Source organism: Eptesicus fuscus, chromosome 13 (genome assembly GCF_027574615.1).
Source record: "Eptesicus fuscus isolate TK198812 chromosome 13, DD_ASM_mEF_20220401, whole genome shotgun sequence".
Lineage (NCBI taxonomy): Eukaryota > Metazoa > Chordata > Mammalia > Chiroptera > Vespertilionidae > Eptesicus > Eptesicus fuscus.
Genome location: NC_072485.1, coordinates 27,291,494 through 27,309,032, shown reverse-complemented (window position 1 = coordinate 27,309,032; position 17,539 = coordinate 27,291,494). Strand labels below are relative to the sequence as shown.

The window sequence follows — 17,539 nt, the reverse complement described above, 5'->3', positions numbered from 1 at the left end:
AATGAGATCCCACCCTACAATTATCCATTACTGGGCATCTGGGGTTTTCTGCCTTGGTGACCTTCTTCCTACCACAGAATCGAATGCCATCTCCAGATATCTAGTGTCAGTATTGAGATGACTGGTAGGACCCCTGTTGGTTTCCTGAAGAATTGCTTGTTGTTGATGTGGGGATAATCCCCTTCCTCCCGTCCCACTCATTGGAATGGGAACCCAAAAGAACAATGGACACCTAACAAAATATTCTTGGAGTAGATATTTTGTTGTCAAAACTAATATTTCTCTCAAAAATTTTTTCTACATGTCTAAGGTAATACATTTAAAAATTATATTTAGCTTTTACTATAAGAATGATGTTTAATTAATCTTTAATCTGTACTTGATGAAGAAATCTCAAATAATTCTGAATTTTATCCCTACAAGGATTAGCAAGTTGGGATCTGGTAATGATTTTGAGGTGTTCTTCCTAAGACTCGGAATTGCTTCAGGAAGAGCACGGTATACTAAAAATTGGGTAAGTCTATCCATAAGTACTTCAGGATTATTTACATTTTAGCTAAACAAATCAAAACTAGAAATGTAGGAATTGTCTTTGATTCCTCTCAACCCATACTCATTCAAAACCAATCTCGTATCAAGACCTGCAGATATTTGAATTTTTATTTGATTATATCTCCAATCATTAAACGTGAAAGTTGTAATAACAAATGGCATAATACAAGTCATAGTTTTTTTTATTGTTGCTGATAATGATAGTGACCATTTTATAGTTTTTATTTTTCTGAAAGTAACATTGATATATAATTTGTAAAATCTCACATAGTATTTAAAGAATTGATAATGAAAAAACAGTGGTTCCCCTATCCCACTTACATGCTTGTCTTTCAACTAATCTTTTTATATATATATACTAGAGGCCCGGTGCATGAAATTTGTGCACGGCAGCGGGGGTTGGGGATCCCTCACCCCAGACTGCATCCTCTTGCAACCCGGGAACCCTCGGGGGTTTTCCAACTGCCAGTTTAGGCCTGATCTCACAGGGTTGGCAGTCGGACATCCCTCTCGCAATCCGCTCGCCTGCCTGCCCGGTTGTCCCTAACTGCTCTCCTGCCTGCCTGATCATCCCTAACTGCCTCTGTCTTGGCCCCTGCCATCATGGCTTCATCTGGAATGACATCCAGAAGGTCATTTGGCTGTCTGCTCTAATTGGCATATTATGATTTTATTATGATAGATATATACTAGAGGCCCAGTGCACGAATTCACACAAGGGTGAGATCCCTCTAGGTGGCCTGTGGAGATCAGGCCCCAGCTCATGCCCCCAGACTCACAGCCCCGCAGCCCTGCCTGGCACCCCACCTTGGCCTGGTGCCACCTCCTCACCTGCTCCACCCCCCACCGCCGCAGGACAATTGGCGGGGTGATCATGCCCCCATTCGCACCCACCTTGGCCTGGTTCGCTCACCTGCTCCACCATTCTGCTGCAGTCCTGCTCTCATCGGGGCCCATGAGGGCCAGCAACACCTCCACTGTTGCCTGCTGCCAGCACCACGTCTCCAATACCCACCATTTCTGCACTGCCCCCTGGTAGTCAGTGCACGTCATAGCGAGCGGTCAAACTCCCAGTCTCCTGGTCTCTTGGTTGAACGAACGCGCAAAGGGATAATTTGTATATTAGACTTTTATTATATAGGATATATATACCGTATTTTCCAGTGTAAAGACGACTTTTTAACCCAGGAAAATCTTCTATACACCCAGTCATCTTATACACTGGAAAATATGGTATTTTTTTATTGGTTTCAGAGATGAAGGGAGAGGGAGATAGAAATATCAATGATGAGAGAGAATCATTGATTGGTTGCCTCCTGCACACCTCCCACTGGGGATCGAGCCCACTACCAGGGCACATGCCCTTGACCAGAATCAAACATGGGACTCCCTCAGTCCGCAGGCTGATGCTCTATCCACTGAGCCATACCAGCTAGGGCCAACTGATCAGTTTTATGTATTATCCATTTACTTCTTACTAGGGATGATAGGCATTCAGTTTTCCCATATGACCTCTACTCTCAACGCGCAAATACTTAATCCTGAACATATTTTCTCAGTATATAGTGGCACTATACTTGTGAATTAGGAGACTTTTATTGTTTTCCTCCATGTACCCATAACTAATTTATCACAAACTCTTCAAATATTCAAACATATCAAGTGATGTGGCAGATTTCATTATCCCACAAGGTTTGTTCTCTGGTTCCTCTGGGTTCTCTGGCTGTTCTCTCTGCCTGGGACACAGCTCCTGCCTGTGAAATTTCCATTCCCAGAGAAATCTGAGGGTACCTTCATTTATCTCCTCTATTGTATCTTCTGTGCTCCGGATTTTGTTTCCTCCTCTTTCTGTATACTCTCTACTTGTTTTGAAGCACATCCTTCAGGCACTTCTTAAAAAAGGTGTATGAAAGCTAAAGACCATGCATGTCTGAAAACATTATCTATGCCACACACAGTTCTTCGGTAGTTTGTCTGGGCATCGATTTTCGGTTGAAGATTCTCTACCCTGAGAAATTTGAATTCATGGCTTCATTGTTTTCCAGCCTTGAGGATTGCTATTGAGATTTTGGGCCATTTGATCCCAGTTCCTTTGTCTCTGATACTTTTTAAAAGAATATTTTTAGTATCTTCTCTTTTTTTCTTAGCGAGTGGGAGGGAGTGAGGTTAGGAGAGAGAGCGAAACATTGATGTGAGAGAGACACTATTAATTTTGAATTTATACTGAATAGCTCTCATAAATGCGTGCATTCACCATTCACCACGAGCAAACAAATGCACCAGGCTGGGGGGTGGCTTAGTGTACATGAAAAATCGGCCAGCAAGTTTAAAACTGCTGTACAAATCAGGCCAGTGACAACAGAACCAATTAATGTGTGGGATGTGGTGTGATCACATACTCATCATTCCTCAAACATTATTTACGAGTGGTGACACTTGGACTTAAATATGTAGACTATAGTTGTATATATGTAATATTTCTTTATGTTAGCGAAATTGCTACAGGGCTTTTTTTTTTTTTCAACATATGCCCCATGTTTAAAATTTGTTAACAGTGACTTAATAACAAAAAATTCACCTGTTAATTTAATTATAAGCAAATCTAGGGCAAAAGCGTTTTAAAATGAACAGGATATTAATTTTCACATATCACATAGGGACAGGAAATTTTGTCCATTAAATCCAAAGTCCGTTAAATCAAGATCCATAAAATTGAGGGTTTACTGTAGTCAAAACTTGGGACAGGTTTTCATGTTCTATTAACCTGTTAATGAGTGGCTTATTGAAATACTTAAATACTTTCCTATATTCATTACTGACCAAAATAGCCTAATTAATATTAATAGTAAATATGTATTTTATGATAAACTATCTTACAAGAGATATATTTTGTTATTTGCTTTTCTTTTGTAGGCAATAAACAAATTCAGCAGCTATCCACTGTATCACAGTGTTTATGAAACTTATGAATTGGTGGAAAAGTTTTATGATCCAACTTTTAAGTATCACCATGCCGTGGCCCAGGTTCGAGGAGGGATGGTATTTGAACTAGCCAATTCTGCCGTGCTCCCTTTTGACTGTCGAGATTATGCCATGGTTTTAAGAAAGTATGCTGAGAAAATCTACAACATTTCAATGAAACATCCACAAGAAATGAAAACATATAGTGTGTCCTTTGGTATGCTATACATTTTCAGAATTCATTATCTGTATGTTTCTGTTAATCTCTAAAATATGATGACATGCCTGAGGTCCATTTTTCATTTATTGTTGTTCTATATGATCAAATATTTTCTTTATGTCTATGAATGCATTTTTCCTCACTTGTGCTTATCTGGAAATATACAAAATGTTAATACCTTGTAAAATACAAAGAACAGCTTACACTATTTTTCTCTTTGCTTCAGTTATAGCAATACCATTAGGTCCCAATTTCTCTTTCAGACTCACTCTTTTCTGCAGTGAAGAACTTTACAGAAATTGCTTCTAAGTTCAGCGAGAAACTGCAAAACTTGGATGAAAACAAGTATGTGCTACATCAAGGAGTTTGGTGTTAAAATATCTTTGCAAGTTTTTGCTGCTTCTGTCCCTTCACTCTAAGCATATAGGCTGCCATATCTCTCAAAGAAAGACCCACTTCTGACATCCTGAGTGGCAACTGTGCTGCTGAGAAATGCTGATGCCTCCTTCACTGCCAACTCATTAGTGCAAAGTCCCCAGCTGACCATTGAAGGGCCTCCACCGCCTGATCAAAGCTTTCTCCAGCTTTCTCTCTTGTGCTTTCAGTATCTCTCCATCAGACTTCAGCCAGACTCTTATTCCTGAATACACCTTCTTCCTCCCTCTCCTTAAAGTCATTACCTCCGCAAAGAGTTATTTTCTTCCACTTCCACATGGAAAAATTCTATTTATCTGGAATAACAAATATTGTAAAGCCATCATTTTTGGATTAATTCTGTATAAAGTCACAAAAATGAAATGTAATTTTAACAGATTTTTAAAATGGGAAATAAATAATGTGAAAACATTAAGGAGTTTTTTTTAAGGTAGAAATTTGAAGGTGAATATATCTTTATATTAAACATATTACAATGATACACATATCAAATCCTCGGGGATTGATGCAAGAATACATTGAAAGAGCCAGGGCCAGTTGTTCAGTGGATTAAGCATAGTCCCATGAACTAAAAGGCTGTTGGTTTGATTCCAAGTCAGGGCATATGCCCAGGTTTAGTGCTTCATCCCCAGTAGCAGAAGGCAGCTGGTTGATGTTTCCCTCTTCCTTTCCCTCTTCTTTTCTCTCTGAAAATCAATAAAAAAATCTTAAAAATTAATACATAGAAAGATCAGAGTAGATAGTCCAAAAATAACATAGTGATATATATAAGGTTGTATTTTTTCTTTCAAACCTGTGACTCCTTAAGAAAAAGATTCACCCTAACCTGTTTGGCTCAGTGGATAGAGCATTGGCCTGCGGACTCAAGGGTCCCAGGTTCGATTCCAGTCAGGGGCATGTACCTTGGTTGCAGGCACATCCCTGGTGGTGTGTGTGTGGGGGGGGGGGGGGGTGCAGGAGGCAGCTGATTGATGTTTCTCACTCATCAATGTTTCTAACTCGCTCTCCTTCTCCCTTCCTCTTTGTAAAAAAATCAATAAAATATATTTTTTTTAAAAAAGAAGAAGATTCAAGAAACAGAAATACTACAGCAAAATGTAAGAACAACAACCACAAAAAGTCTTGCCTGTGTTTGAATACCCGGGTTTATCAATTAATTGTTATTTCAATATAATTAAAAGTTACTGTCATTTTTTCCCATTAGCACACATAACTATTTTTGTGGTTTTATAAGCCTCATCAAAATAGTATTTTATAAACTTTTAAAAATGTAACTACATTATTGTTCTTAATGGGAAAGTATAAGGATTTAAAATATATTTGCATTGTTCAGTTTTGTTCTAAATTTTTTGTTTGCTAGGTAGTGCACTCATTTTCATGTTGTTATAACTGTATTCATTTCCTTTTCAGCCTAATGTTATTGAGAATGATGAATGACCAACTGATGTTTCTGGAACGAGCATTTATTGATCCTTTAGGGCTACCAGACAGGCCTTTCTATAGGTAAGGGGGGGAAATGACTCATTAAAATTCCATTTCTGTTTTTTGCACTGTAGAAAAAATGATCATAATTGATTTTTTGCAAGCAAATAGAAAAAGTTAAAATACATGCAGCATATGGGGACTATACTGTTTCTTTTTTATATGACATATGATCACTATGTATGTTTTTTCTTAGTGTCTTGTTTCTGATTATACTAGTAAAAGAATATATGTTCATTATAAGAAACTTAGAAGACCCAGAAAGTCCCAAGGAGAAAATAAAAATCTCCCCTTTTCCATCAGTTAGACATAAAATTGTATTTGTATCTTGATGTGTATAATTTTAGCCCTTCTCTCATTTTAAATGTATTTGTGTTTTTATACATATATATATACACATAAGACATAATGAATATATACAGGGTTGGGCAAAAGCAGTTTTGAACACACACCCCCACCCCATGCACAAATTTTGTGCACCAGGCCACTAGTAATAATATAATAATAAACTGTGTTTCATGTACTCACAACTGTAAACCTACTTATGCCCATCCCTGTATTTATAATTAAATTTATACAATATATAACATTAATTTACTCTTCTAATATTGACATTTTTTTTCTTTCTATTTTTGATGGATGTAGTTATTTCTGTCCCCAGGTTGGTCTTACTAATAAGTATTGCAGAATGAATTAATTATTGACAGTTAGAAATGGCCCAATCTTTCTGTAGGGATTATCAAAGGATTGGAATTGGCAGTGAGGGCATTATCCAAACAGGGTGACTGGTTCTCCTATGGTGGGATGATTATGCAGGAGGCAGAACTGTTTTTTTGTTTGTTTGTTTTATTGATTTCAGAGAAGAAAGGAGAGGGAGAGCTAGAAACATCACTAATGAGAGAGAATCATTGATTGGCTGCTTCCTGCATGCCCCACACTAGGGATCAGATCAAACCTGCACCCTGGGCATGTGCCCTGACTGGGAATGGAATCGTGACTTCCTGGTTCATAGGTCGCAATGCTCAACCACTGAACCACTGAGATATGCTGGCTGGGCAAGGCAGACCTGTTTTTAATGATTCCTCATGCTTTTACGAGTAGCTAGGCATTCACACACGTTTGCCTGGCTTCTTTTTTAAAGAGGAGGGAAAGCAAAATAGCAAGTTGGTTGCTCACAAATAGGACTTCAATAATCAGAGTTCTGCTACATTTCAGGGGATAGAGGGGAATTATTGTGCCTCTTTTCTTCTTAAAATATATTTCAGAAAGCAAGGGGGTGGGGGGGGGAGGGGAGAGAGAGAGAGAGAGAGAGAGAGAGAGAGAGAGAGAGAGAGAGAGATCAATGATGGGAGAGAATCATTGATAGGCGTCTCCTGCATGCTCATCAATGGGGATCCAGCCTGAAACCTGGGCATGTGCCCTGACCTGGAATTGAACTGTGACATCTGGGTTCATAGGTGGACTCTCAACCACTGAGCCATGCTGGCCGGCTGTTCTTTACTTTTTACTTGTTCTTTCCGGCCAGGGCTATTATACAAACTGACATAACTCTCAGCAAAACATCTCCTTCTGCCTAGGTCTGGTTGAAGATTACAGAACTGTTTTTAATGATTCCTCATACTTTAAGCTGGGCATTCTAACATGTTTGCATGGCTTCATTTTAAAGAGGAGGAAAAACAAAATAGGAAGTTGACTGGTCACAAATAGCACTTTCATAATAGAGTTTTGCTGCACTTCAGGGGATAGAATGGAATGGTGAAAAGTCAGCACTCTTTTGCCATGTGCCTTAAGACTGATCAGGCCTCATTCCCCCTTCTTTGAAGTACTAATATTAAGTATTTTAGAGTTTATTTTTAAGCCTTGTAAAATTATAGGTGAATTCTGTCAAGTGTGGCCCATCGTAGGTGACAAGCTGTTTTTGATATTGTTGTTATTTTTGTTGCTCAGAACCACTTTGTCTTTTTAAAGATAAATATAGCTAATTAATGCACAGTCATTCCGAAGACTGGTCTTTGGAGGTAGTTGAACTTGGAAGTTGAATGTGGCTTACTGAAACCATAAAATTAGAATTATGTGAACCAGAATTATGTGATAGTTTACTAACAGATAGTAAACTATTTTTTACCAACAGGCATGTCATCTATGCACCAAGCAGCCACAATAAGTACGCAGGAGAGTCATTCCCAGGGATTTATGATGCTCTGTTTGATATTGAAAGCAAAATGGACCCTTCCAAGGCCTGGGGAGAGGTGAAGAGACAGATTTCTGTAGCTGCCTTCACTGTGCAGGCTGCAGCAGGAACGCTGAGAGCAGTGGCCTGAGGCGCTGCTGTGGAGAACACAAGTTGAGTTGGTATCTGTTGCTCAGAAAGAATCCTCATGGCTGTATTATAAAACTAAAAACTAAAGTTGTGTGTATCTTGGTATTTATTTCCTTCTCCCTATGGATCAAAACAGAGAGATAGCCGATTTTTATTCTCTAGTTACAATAGGTTATCCTGGAATCGAAGGATGTGTTAAAATGAAGGCGAACAGCCTAATATGTCAAGACTTATGTGGCATTATCAGGGAATCAAGTCTAATTCAGCACTTCCAAACCTACTCCTGGCATTGCACACAAAGATAACATCAGTTTGGCCCTGGCCTGTATGGCTGCAGGGTTAGAGCTTTGGCCTGAGCAATGAAGGGTCTCACTCAAGGGCTCATACCTGGGTTGCAGGTTCTATCCAGGCCCTGGCCCAGGTGTGTGTGGGAGGCAACAAATTGATGTACCCTTCTCAGATCTCTCTCTCTCTCTCTTCCCTTCTTCTCCCTCACTACCTTCCACTCTCTCTAAAAGTCAATGGAAAAATATCCTTGGGTAAGAACGAAGGAAGGAAGGAAGGAAGGAAGGAAGGAAGGAAGGAAGGAAGGAAGGAAGGAAGGAAGGAAGGAAGGAAGGAAGGAAGGAAGGAAGGAAGGAAGGAAGGAAGGAAAGGAAGGGAAGGAAGGAAAGGAAGGAAGAAAGAAAGAAAGAAAGAAAAAGAAAGAAAGAAAGAGAGAAAGAGAGAAGGAAAGAAAGAAAAGAAAGAAAGAAAAAGAAGAAAGACATGTTTGTGTAAGAGCACACGGGAAAATTCATAAGGCTGAACTAAGTCAGAGGCCTCAAGCCCTGCCTGGCCCCCAAGGCTGAGAGGATACTGTCTTATCACATGAACTAGACAACATTTGTAGTGAAAAATAATAAAGAAAATAACACTTGTAACCCGTCCGAACTGAATAACCATACGAATAAAAGGAACATTGCCATGATCCTTGTTCCTCACCATGTGCTGTTGCCTGGTGTGCCTTTCTCTCCTGGCAGAGATACCTACTTTCTTGAATTTTGTTGCTGTTTCCCATTATTTATAATTTTATCACGCATGGCTAGATCGTGTATGTGTTTTTGGCTTTGTGTATTTTTTGAGCTTTTTATAATAAATAAAATTATACCATGTGCATTATTCTAGGTCTTGAGTCTTTTCACTAACCTTGGGAGGCTGACCTATGCATTATTGTGGCTGTAGTTCACTAGATCTCACTGACACAGAGCATACACTTGCGTGAATATTACATTTATGAGCCAAGGCCCAGGCAAGATACAGAAACATCAATAGGGAGAGTGACTCTAAAGAATGATTGGTCTTAACAACACTGCAGCAATGAGGTACCGTCTAGTAAAAGGGAAAGAGTACTCCAAGAGAAGAGAATAGCGGATACAAGGAATGGCCACTATCGTAGGTCTGAGATGGAGCAGCCAATGAAGAGTCTTGCCCCACCGTGATCCTCCCGAATATTAGAGAAGTAGCTGTGGAGCTGCACTAGCAGAACTTGCTGTAAATCGACCCCAGAACTCTCCAGAAACCTGACTCTAGACCACTGTGGGCGCTGGTGACAGGGAATTGTCTTCCAGAGACATGACAACAAAACCAGCCAAGGAAAGCTTATAAAGACAAATATAGATAGAATTTCAACTCTGGTTACTAGGGCCAATCACTCTGATTTCTCATTTCAATTGAGGCATTGTCCACTACATTTACTTGAGTAAGACAGATCTTTCTGGGTGTTCAATAAATGGTTTGGGCTATTTGTGAAGAAATCAATTTGAAAAGCCAAATACGGAATTTTCAAATAATTTAAACTCAATTTATGTTTATTCCAAAATATATACTTATTTTTTAGCAAATTACTATTTATATTTTAATAGGTAACTTAGATTTAATTTGGAGCATTCCATCCAAAATATCTTTAAATGGAATAATTATTTCCAGAGATAATAACCATTGAATGTGAACCATAAAATCAGAAGAAAATGGGACTGTAGATGAATAAGTCTAGATAACCTACTAAACCTAAAAATTGGAAAAAATCACAAAGTGAATGCAAACAAGTAAATATTTTAGAGCATACAGAGAATATATTTTTTAAAAATATAACAAAGTGTAACCATAACTAACATAAAGACACTTTAAATCAATAAGTTCAATATTAATAATTCAATTCCAAGTCTGACCCATAAGGGTGAGTGTGTAGGTCTATGTGTCTGTGTGTATGTGTTAGTGTGTCTGTGTGTGTAATGTTTAACTTAGGAGAAAAAACATAAAAGGAATAAGGACATAAAGCCAAGCCACAAAGAGTATAGAATGAAAATGTATACTGTTAAGACCTCTACCCTTTAAATTCAGTCACAACCATAAGATAGAATTAAAGTTATTACCAGGCAAAGCAAATAAATAAATAAATAAATAAATAAATAAATAAATAAATAAATAAATAAATAAATAGACAAAACTATGATGGAAGTATATGTTGGAAATAGTTTTAATTGAGTAAAATTAAAAATGCATCCAAACAAAATTTTTAGTTGTAATGAAACAAGGTGAGCGCCATTTGCAACATCTCTAGATGCTCAAATAAGAGAAAAATGTGGGGTACTAAATAGACATATTATAAAAGAAGAAAAGCCTATCTCCAAGAGATAAAGCAAAGCAATTTTGCCTGGCCAGCATCGCTCAGTGGTTGAGTGTTGACCTATGAACCAGGAAGTCACAGTTGGATTCCTGGTCAGGGCACATGCCTTGGTTGTATGTGGGACTTGCAGGTGGGACTTGCAGGAGGCAGCCTATCAATAATTCTCTACATTGTTTCTCTATCTCTCTTATTCTACCTTCCTCTCTGAAATCAATAAAAAAAAAAGAAAGAAAAGCAAATTTGTGTCAATTAAATTAGGAATAAAATAATAATCAGAAAATACTGAAATTGAAAAAAATACAATAAATGAAATCATCAAAAATTGGCTCTTTGTATAGATCAATTAAATTGATAAACATCAGGATGGGGCTGGGCGAAGGGACAGGCTCTGTGCCTCTGGCCCAGGGCCTCTGCCAGCTCCACAGCACAACCCAGTGCTGGGCAATTGCAGGGCAGCTGGGCTTCCCTCTGGATTAGCGGGCGGTGGGCGAGGACGCAGACGTCGGAAAAGAAAAGGCATCTGCCCAAGGGGCTGGCAGCTACTGGGCGGGAGATGCTTTCCTTCTAAGTGGCTGCCAAGACCGCGACTGCTGGAGGCTGCCGCCCCCTGGGAGCGCCTGGATCTTTGGGCCGCAGCAGCCAGCAACCCAGGGTCTGCTAGCCTTCCCCTTGCTTCCAGCCAGCATTGGGCCACTGCCAAGGCACGGGGAGGGCGGGGCCTGGTGCGGAGGAGGGCGGGGCAGGAACGCTCCCAAGAGCCTGGTGGCTGCTAGACAAAACCCCTAATGGCTGGAGGGCACTCCACTGGTACCAGCCTTTTTGGGAAGAGCACGGATTTGACAGCTCCTCTGCATGAGAATATCCGCTGACCCCACAAGACCCAGGCGAACTCTTCACTGTCCAGCAAAGCCAGCACTGCAAGGTTTCAACTTTCCAACTTTGGTTTTTGAGTCTGATCAGAAAAGACTGCCCCTTCTTGTAGGATAGGGTGAGCTCTAGCTTGCAGTTCCCTATAGAAAAGACACTCTGGTTCCACATGTCACCAGGACTTATGTTTTCATGAAGATTCGATTTCTCTGACCCTATTCTTACATTTCTCGTTTAAAAAATATAAAGTGCTTTTGGGCACATGCTGAAAGGTAACTGAAGACTGCAAAGAAAAATCTCCAAATGTCATGGCTGAAGGAGAGAATGAAGTGAGATGGGATGGGCTGTGCAGTAGAGATTCAACTACTAGAGAGACGGCACTGGAAAACATTAGGCAGGTCATTGTGAGAAAAACTGAGTATCTTCGTTCGGTGAAAGAGACACCTTACCGTCCATCAGACGGGCTTTCAGATGCTGGTTCTTTGGATGGGTTGAAGAAGCTTCTTGCTCATCTGCTTATGCTTTCTAAGAGGTTTCCCTGTAAAGATGTAAGAGAGAAAAGCGAGTTTATTTTGAAGAGCGTCCAGGAACTTGGAATTAGAATTCCTGGACCACTGGGACACGCACCAAGCAGATTTATCCCAGAAAAGGAGATTTATCCCAGAAAAGAAGACACACAAATGCATGCTTTATTTGCAGATTGTTTTGTTGCTTTGGGTCCTTTGGATAACATTACATTAGTGATGGTTTTTCACCCACAGTATTTGGAAAGTTCCTTAAAAACTCAACACTATCTACGGCAAATGGCCGGGCCATTACCCCTGCATGACCCGCACTACATTGGAATAACGGCTGCAGCAAGACATCAGTGCTCCTACTTAGTGAACCTCCATGTAAATGATTTCCTTCATGTTGGTGGGGACTCCAAGTGGCTTAATGCCTTAGAGAATGCTCCTCAAAAACTACAAAAGTCAGGAGAACTGAACAAATTGTTAGCCCATAGACCTTGGCTTATTACTAAAGAACACATTGAGCGACCTTTAAAAGCTGGAAAGCACAGCTGGTCCCTGCAGAACTGGTACATGCAGTAGTTCTACTCACACTGTCATTCTCTTGCCTCGTTCACATTTGGCTGTGGAATCAGTCCAGAAATTCACTGTGATGGTGGCCACACATTCAGACCTCCTTCTGTTAATAACTACTGCAGCTGTGACATTACAAATGCAATCACAGCAGGAAATGTTTTGATAAGTGATTCCTTCTTTGAGGTCAAAGCCCTCATGGAAAAGATGAGGCAATTCCAGGAATGTCCAGATGAAGAAGAGGCAAGTCAGGAAGAGATGGCCTTGCGTTTTGAAATAGCAAAAAGAGAGAGCATGTTTGTCTTCTCTTCAGATGATGATGAAGTTACATGAGCAAGAGATATATCTCATCACTTTGAGGACACTAGTTATGGCTATAAGGATTTCTCTAGACATGGGATGCATGTTCCAACATTTCGAGTCCAGGACTATTGCTGGGAAGACCATGGTTATTCTTTGGTAAATCGCCTTTATCCAGATGTGGGACAGTTGATTGATAAAAAATTTAACATTGCTTACATCTTATTTATAATACAATGGCAATGCACAAAGATGTTGATACCTCAATGCTCAGACAGGCTAGTTAGAACTATATTCACTGCATGTTTGGAATAAGATATGATGACTATGGCTATGGTGAAATTAACAAGCTTTTGGTCATAGCTTTAAAGTTTATATCAAAACTATTGTTTGCACTCCTGAAAAGGTTACCAAAGGAATGTATGATAGCGTCTGGAGGCAGTTCAAGCACTGCGAGAAGGTCCATGTTAATCTGCTTCTTACAGAAGCTAGGAGGCAAGCCGAACTCCTTTATGCTCTGAGAGCCAGTACGGGCTATATGACCTGATGCCTTTCCTTCATTAAAGATGATGGAATAATCAGCAGATATAGTCTACAAGAGAAATTTTCTAAGCCCCAGGACCAATGGTAGATAAAAGAATTCAGAAATCCATTGTGCCATGATTCCTTTAGATTCTGCTATTTTACTGTGGAAATACCATTGTTAGCACGAGCAGAGAATGCTTGGCAGCTTCAAGTTTAGAGCTGTGAAGAAGGGTTGTCGTTCACAGTATTTTGCTTTCTGAAGTACAAGATGCTGTATGACTGTTTTAATACAGCAAATAGTAGCTCTCCAAACACTGTTGCTTTTCTGTTTTAAATAAGATAACAAGAATTGGAGCCTGCAAAGAATGGGACTTGGAAAATGACATAAGGCTTTTTACACAAACAATTTTAGGTCTTGGTGCTGCTATTCCTGCTGGTGGAATGAATAGAGTGACTATTCAGTTAAGCTATTAGTAATAAAGTGAACGCTGCTACTATCTGAGCCTACATACATAATTTTTGTGGTTTCAAATTAAACTTGCAGATGTATTAATTTTGTTGCATCTAAAAAAGCATAGAATTATTACTCATAGCTCAGCAAAGACTGTTTTGATGGTAACAGTTCAATTCTTTCAGTATAGTTTTTTTAAATTCAGTTATTGGATGACATTAATTACACTGTCATTCTTAAAGATTTCCTTCATAAAGCAATCTTAAATGTAAATGAAAATGTGTAAATTAAGAAAAGCTGGCTATCTCTTGACATGCTGTTTCTCAAGATCCCCTGACACTGGAGGGCAGCTATCTTGTGCAGTGTTTTTGTTGCCTCCCGGGAGTTGTGGGAAATGTGGCTATAGTCTGCTGCACAGCCCGGGTGCATTCTGCTCCTGCCCCCCTCATTGACCCCACTTTAAAGGTGTGCACTCCGTAAGTAATAAAGCTGGAAAATAATTTCAATCAGGTTATTAAACGTGATTTACAAAAATGTTGTTTGTTTGAAATGCAAACAGGTTTGAAAAATATGTGTTGAGTACTTTGTATTCTGGAAGCCTGAGCTGCTTTTGAAGTCTGTCAGTATTATTGGTATTTTTCAATAAAGAATAACTTTTCTCCAAAAAAATAAAAATTTAAAGTAAATAAATAAATTAATTGATAAACATCAGAGAAAAAGAAGGTGTTCGAATCAAGAACATAAGATCAATAATAAGAAGGCAAATATTAATGAAGTAATATGAGGATTTTATGAACAATATTGTGCCTATGCAATTGACAATTTAAATGATTATGAACATATTCCTTGAAAAACATATGTTACAAAAGCTATCGCTATGGTGGGTTTTGTGAGAACCTCTGAAATATATTGTTGAAAGTATTACATATGTCCCCTTTTCGCCCTGTTGTCCTCTCCCAGACTGTACCTGCCCCCAGCCCTGGCCTTCACCCCGATACATTGTCTGTGTCCATTGGTTATGCTGATATGCGTACAAGTTCTTTGGTTGATCTTCCTCCTCAACTGCCCCTTACCCCCCGCCCAAACTCCCTTGCTTTCCCTCTTAGGTTTGATGGTCTGTTCGATGTTTCTGTGTCTCTAGATCTATTTTTGTTCATCTGTTTATGTTGTTCATTATATTCCACAAATGAGTGAGATCATGTGATATTTATCTTTTTCTGATCGGCTTATATCAATTAGCATAATGCTCTCTAAGTCCATCCATGCTGTTGCAAATGGTAAGAGTTCTTTCTATTGTACAACAGCATACTATTCCATTGTGTAGGTGTACCACCCATCTAATCCATTCATCTGCTGGTGGGCACTTAGGCTGTTTCCAAATCTTAGCTATTGTAAATTGTGCTGCTATGAACATAGTGGTACATATGTTCTTTCTCATTGGTGTTTCATGTTTCTTGGGATATATTCTTAAGAGTGGAGTTACTGGAGTTTCCACAAACAAATTAAAAATTGAACTCCCATTTGACCCAGTAAAACCTCTGAAATATTTTCCATTGCATCCAAAGTATGCTAGTGAGCAGTATTTGCATAGCTATCTATGCAAATGCTAGAATTTACTGTGCTCTGAAGAGATATGAAATAGCATCTGAAGATGCCTTAACATATTTTCGAAAGTTCACCTGAAACCCAGTCCTGACAGAACTTGAAGCTCCTGCCTTCAGGCTGTTGCTACCAGCATATTGAGGACGCCAGGTTCATAACTGGCTTAGGATCTGGGTCTGTTCTGCATCTTCCTGTCACAGTGGCTCCTGTCAGCTGAAAAGCAGATGACCACGAGAGTCTGATGGGGGCTGCTTTGCCTAAGTATCTGTTCACATCTATCTCTAGATGCCCAAAGAGTCCTGAAAGCAATTTTGTAACTCGTTCACCTTCTGCTAAAACTCTTTCCTCTAATCATACTGATGTCAGCTGGAATTCATCAGTGGCTGCTAATAGCAAAGTCAGGCCACTCTGCTCAGGGTGTGAAGGTGCCAAACTATGAAAGGAGCCTTGCACTGATCATGTTAAAATCCTTGTTCTAGTTCAAAGGGCTGTGTGCTGCTTCAGCCCTGGATTCTCACAGCATCCCCAGCCTGTCTCCACCCTGTCCCCACCCTGCCATGTGAGGTCAATTGAAGGTCCCTTTTTACTCACTTGGTGCAAGGGAAACTCGGGGCACTAAAGAGCATTAGTGTTCTTTTGAAACTAACTTTTGGTCCTTTTGTTTTTTATTTCCAAACTCTCTGATATTTGAAATATTGGAATCTTTTTAAGCCTAATAAATAATACCTTTTATCAACATCCTATTAGATTTCACTTTTTATATTTTTATCTTTACATGTTGTTGTAGTTACTATGCTACCTAGCAAAACTTAGTTAGGATGGCCTAGCTTCTGTATTTATTATTTAAAGAAGGAATAAGATTGCAGGGCCCAGGTTATAGAATTTTAAAATGCTATGTGACATAATCACAAATCTGGGAAATAATATTGCAAGGGAAGGTTGGACAAGTCCCTCTAAGGGACAGCACCATGGAACAGACTGCCCACATAATTACTTGATATGGTCTACAAAATTAGAACAGTAGACATTTCTTTCTCTATACGTTATGTAAATGACTGGCAACATAATGAGAAATATTTGAGGCATTTCCCAGAATTAACTTAGTAAATGTCCTCATATACACATGTACATGTACCTTAATAGGATATGCACTATTCCTTTTCTTTTCCTTGGTCTCCTCAGGAAACATTGTGTGAAGTGCCATTCCTGGTTAATGAACCTTAGGTTAATTTACATTTCTATAAACTGATTAAGAGGGCAGCTACTTCAACTCTTTCTGGGATATGTGGGCTTTGATGGCTTTGAAAATTTGTTTTTCAATAGTTTTTAAAAGGTGAGTTTTAGTCATTCATTCATTCATTCATTCATTCACTTAAAAATATGGAATGTGCCCTAACTGGTTTGGCTCAGTGGATAGAGCATCAGCCTGTGGACTGAAAGGTCCCAGGTTCTATGCAGGTCAAGGGCATGTACCTTAGTTGTGGGTGGGCACATCCCCAGTAGGAGGTGTGCAGGAAGCAACTGATGTTTCTCTCTCATTGATGTTTCTAACTCTCTATCCTTCTCTCTTCCTCTCTGTAAAAAATCAATAAAATACGTTTAAAAAATATGGAATGTTTCACGAATTTGTATGTCATCCTTGCCCAGGGGCCATGCTAATCTTCTCTGTATCGTTCCAATATTAGTATATGTGTGCGAAAGACAGCACAAGGTGAGTTTTATTTAGATATTTATGAAAAGTCAGATTACTTTTATAAAATTGGAGATAAATTCCCAAAGATTTGATCATTTAGGGGAATAAATTGCATGGCCGGGGCATCACTGATTTGTTAACTTGTGATAGTTGTCAAGAAAATACAAATAACATGCACCTCTGTTAAAAATGATTTTCTAGCCCTAACCGGTTTGGCTCAGTGGATAGAGCGTCAGCCTGCGGACACAAGGGTCCCAGGTTTGATTCTGGTCAAGGGCATGTACCTTGGTTTCGGACACATCCCCAGTCGGGAGTGTGCAGGAGGCAGCTGATCAATGTTTCTCACTTTGATCACACATGATCAACACTTTGACTAAACTG

General features: G+C 39.3%; 1 protein-coding gene, 1 non-coding gene and 1 pseudogene across 3 annotated transcripts in view; 2 read left to right on the top strand and 1 right to left on the bottom strand.

Moving 5' to 3' along the window:
* Positions 1 to 8,022, top strand: part of LOC103296988 (Putative N-acetylated-alpha-linked acidic dipeptidase) — a 57,718-nt gene extending 49,696 nt beyond the window's left edge. Inside the window, exons 15-19 of one of the 2 annotated variants that reach the window (XM_008153609.3) lie at positions 424 to 514; positions 3,466 to 3,730; positions 3,997 to 4,078; positions 5,579 to 5,671; positions 7,782 to 8,022. In XM_008153609.3, coding sequence (XP_008151831.2) covers positions 424 to 514; positions 3,466 to 3,730; positions 3,997 to 4,078; positions 5,579 to 5,671; positions 7,782 to 7,971 — 721 coding nt within the window. In that variant the 3' untranslated portion in view covers positions 7,972 to 8,022. The remainder of the gene's footprint in view (positions 1 to 423; positions 515 to 3,465; positions 3,731 to 3,996; positions 4,079 to 5,578; positions 5,672 to 7,781) is intronic. The other variant, XM_054724895.1, reaches the window with a different exon arrangement.
* Positions 8,023 to 11,775: 3,753 nt separating this feature from the next.
* On the top strand, positions 11,776 to 13,434 carry LOC129151235 (sestrin-1-like; annotated as a pseudogene).
* A 3,633-nt stretch (positions 13,435 to 17,067) lies between these two features.
* On the bottom strand, positions 17,068 to 17,175 carry LOC114229763 (U6 spliceosomal RNA). The gene has a single exon (XR_003615699.2). It is a non-coding gene; the product is annotated as a U6 spliceosomal RNA (small nuclear RNA).
* Between the last annotated feature and the right edge of the window lie 364 nt (positions 17,176 to 17,539).